At 30.1% G+C, this 2,722-nt stretch overlaps 1 protein-coding gene across 3 annotated transcripts in view; it reads right to left on the bottom strand.

Annotated features, from left to right (window-relative positions):
* The window catches only part of LOC106460968 (CD9 antigen-like), a 66,652-nt gene that overhangs the window by 7,185 nt on the left and 56,745 nt on the right, over window positions 1-2,722 (bottom strand). For all 3 annotated transcript variants that reach the window (XM_022387759.1, XM_022387762.1, XM_022387760.1), the window contains one exon: window positions 560-643. In XM_022387759.1, the coding sequence (XP_022243467.1) occupies window positions 560-643 (84 nt within the window). The remainder of the gene's footprint in view (window positions 1-559; window positions 644-2,722) is intronic.

Genomic DNA, 2,722 nt, shown 5'->3' with positions numbered 1-2,722 from the left:
CCCCAGTGTCACAGCGGACTTACAACGCTAGAATCCGTGTTTCAATACCCGTGGTGGGCAGAGCACAGATAGTCCATTGTGTAGCTTTGTTCTTAACTTCAAACAAACAAACAAAGATTAGCCTTAGCCTCCCAGTGGCACAGCGGTATGTCTGCGGACTTACAACGCTAGAATCCGGGTTTCAATACCCGTGGTGGGCAGAGCACAGATAGTCCATTGTGTAGCTTTGTGCTTAACTTCAAACAAACAAACAAAGATTAGCCTTAAAACCTGTTCTGTGATCTTTTGTTTTGAACGTAATATAATTCATCTCCTACGAAAAGTTTAAATTCCCCGTTTTAAGTGAACTGTAAATCATAATTCTTGGGTGGAGAATAGACTTATTATCCTTGTTATTAATGTAGACAAGGTCTGAATGAGTGAGAGTAAGTCTGCTGAACTTGAAAACGTTTATTTGGTCTAAAAGAGTTTTATTTTATATGGCATTAAACACAAATATTTGGTTACTAAGTTGGAAATGTTCCACGAAGAATGTATTTCTTAAAACGTTCCAACGTACCTGTAGGCTTGCTATACCACATCCAATACCCAACAACAGCGTGCTCTCCGCGCGAATAAACTCTTCCAGCTTCTCCAAACACCCCTGAAAATAAATATATTGTTACCAAAACGTATATATATATTGATTTAAATAAGTATATTTAAAGCCTTCTAATTTATAAAGCTAAGCTGAAACTCAACGAAATAAGTTCTGCATACAAACGATTAATTATTAAATAAACTAGATTATTATGATTTCAGTTATCAGAAACACTTTTTTTTAAATATTGCTTTTTAATACAAGAATTACTATGTTTTATTTTGTTTTTATATCATAACACTAAATACCGCACTTCTTATTATTACGTATTCTTAGAACCCCAACCACTGTCTGCTTTTAGATTTGAATGCTAACATATACGTGTTTGAAGCCATCTTGTTATTGATCCATGTATATCAAGTTACATTAGAATAAATTCATATACTACTTTCGATATTTAGTTTGTTTGTTTTTTAATGGGAAAAATTTATATTGGCTCTATTTTCAACATAACCCTTAAGGCTATGTGTGGATAAATATTATGAATTAATCTGTTTAGTTGTTTTTTACTTATAAAATACGTTTGCCCGTATAAAGTATCATTTTTGGAAATCAATTTTTACTTTGAATTTTTTAATGTTTTGCATTCGTTATGTTGATATGCATATGTGTTAGTTAGTTTACGTGAACGATAAGTCAAGATTTGAACCAAATATCTTTTTGAATATGTCTGATGTAAAGATTTCAAAATTAGAAGACGAACCCGTAATTGTTTTTATGATTCATCTTACATTAAAAAAGTTCATTATTGTTTGTTATTAAGTGTTTTAAAGAAGTTTGTGTTATTGCTGGGGTTTTATTGTACATTTTATGCTGTTAATGTTATTGTTAAGATACTTTAAAATCGGTCTTGTTGTAATTTATTAAAACTAACAAAAGCATTATAGTCGTACCTACGACAGTAAAAAGGCTTATATTCCTCAAGGCGTTTTCATGAAATAAAGGAAAAAAATTGGCAGTGTTGATACCATTATAAACGTATCTACGACAGTAAAAAAGGCTTAACTTACTCAAGGCGTTTTTATGAAAATCAAGGAAAAGATTAACAGGTGTTGATACCATTATAGACGTACCTACGATAGTAAAAAAAGGCTTAAATTTCCCAAGGAGTTTTTATGAAAATCAAGGAAAAGATTGACAGGTGTTGATACCAATTTAGATCTCATTGTTACTCCATATATTTAATCACACATTGTGCTATTAAACACAAAATGCGACTCCTGTTAAAACACCATAATAATATTTGAAACACATGCTTCGAAAATGTTATACTTTTATTATCTCTTTGGCAGATTAAATAGTTGTTATATCTCCTTATTTGGAATATTTGTGTAAAGTTATTCTACATAAAACTCCTTATGTGGAATATTTGTGTAAAGTTATTCTACATCAAAACTCCTTATGTGGAATATTTGTGTAAAGTTATTCTACATCAAAACTCCTTATGTGGAATATTTGTGTAAAGTTATTCTACATAAAACTCCTTATGTGGAATATTTGTGTAAAGTTATTCTACATCAAAACTCATGTGGAATATTTGTGTAAAGTTATTCTACATCAAAACATGCACAGAAACCTATTTGAAACGTATCTGACTTTAGGTCTTTCATTTCATTAGTGAAGAAAAAGCTGCCTTTAACGTTATGACTGAATTGTTATAATTATTCTATGCAAAATCCTGCTAATTAAGTATTAATATGAGATACAGAGAGCTTAAAGGTATCGCTCTTTACGTACCCTGGGAACTACCTGAGTTACTTCCAAATGGTTTAATAATAAGCTATTCTTCTTGTGTTAACAACCAATCCTTTTCAAGTTTTCTAAATCAAATAAATCAAACGTATTTTCTCCAATTTTTTTAGGAAATGATGTTTTATTTTTGTTTAGTACTATTTATATTTTACTCTTAATAGGTTATAATCTGATTTGTGCATTAGTGTTACCACTTTTCTTTTATCAGGCTTAATTATTTATATTTTACTATTAATACGTTATAATCTGATTTGTGCATTAGTGTTACCACTTTTCTTTTATCAGGCTTAATTATTTATATTTTACTCTTAATACGTTATAATCTGATTT

Source organism: Limulus polyphemus, unplaced genomic scaffold (genome assembly GCF_000517525.1).
Source record: "Limulus polyphemus unplaced genomic scaffold, Limulus_polyphemus-2.1.2 Scaffold872, whole genome shotgun sequence".
In the NCBI taxonomy this organism is placed as follows: domain Eukaryota; kingdom Metazoa; phylum Arthropoda; class Merostomata; order Xiphosura; family Limulidae; genus Limulus; species Limulus polyphemus.
This window is presented reverse-complemented; position numbering and strand designations above follow the sequence as displayed.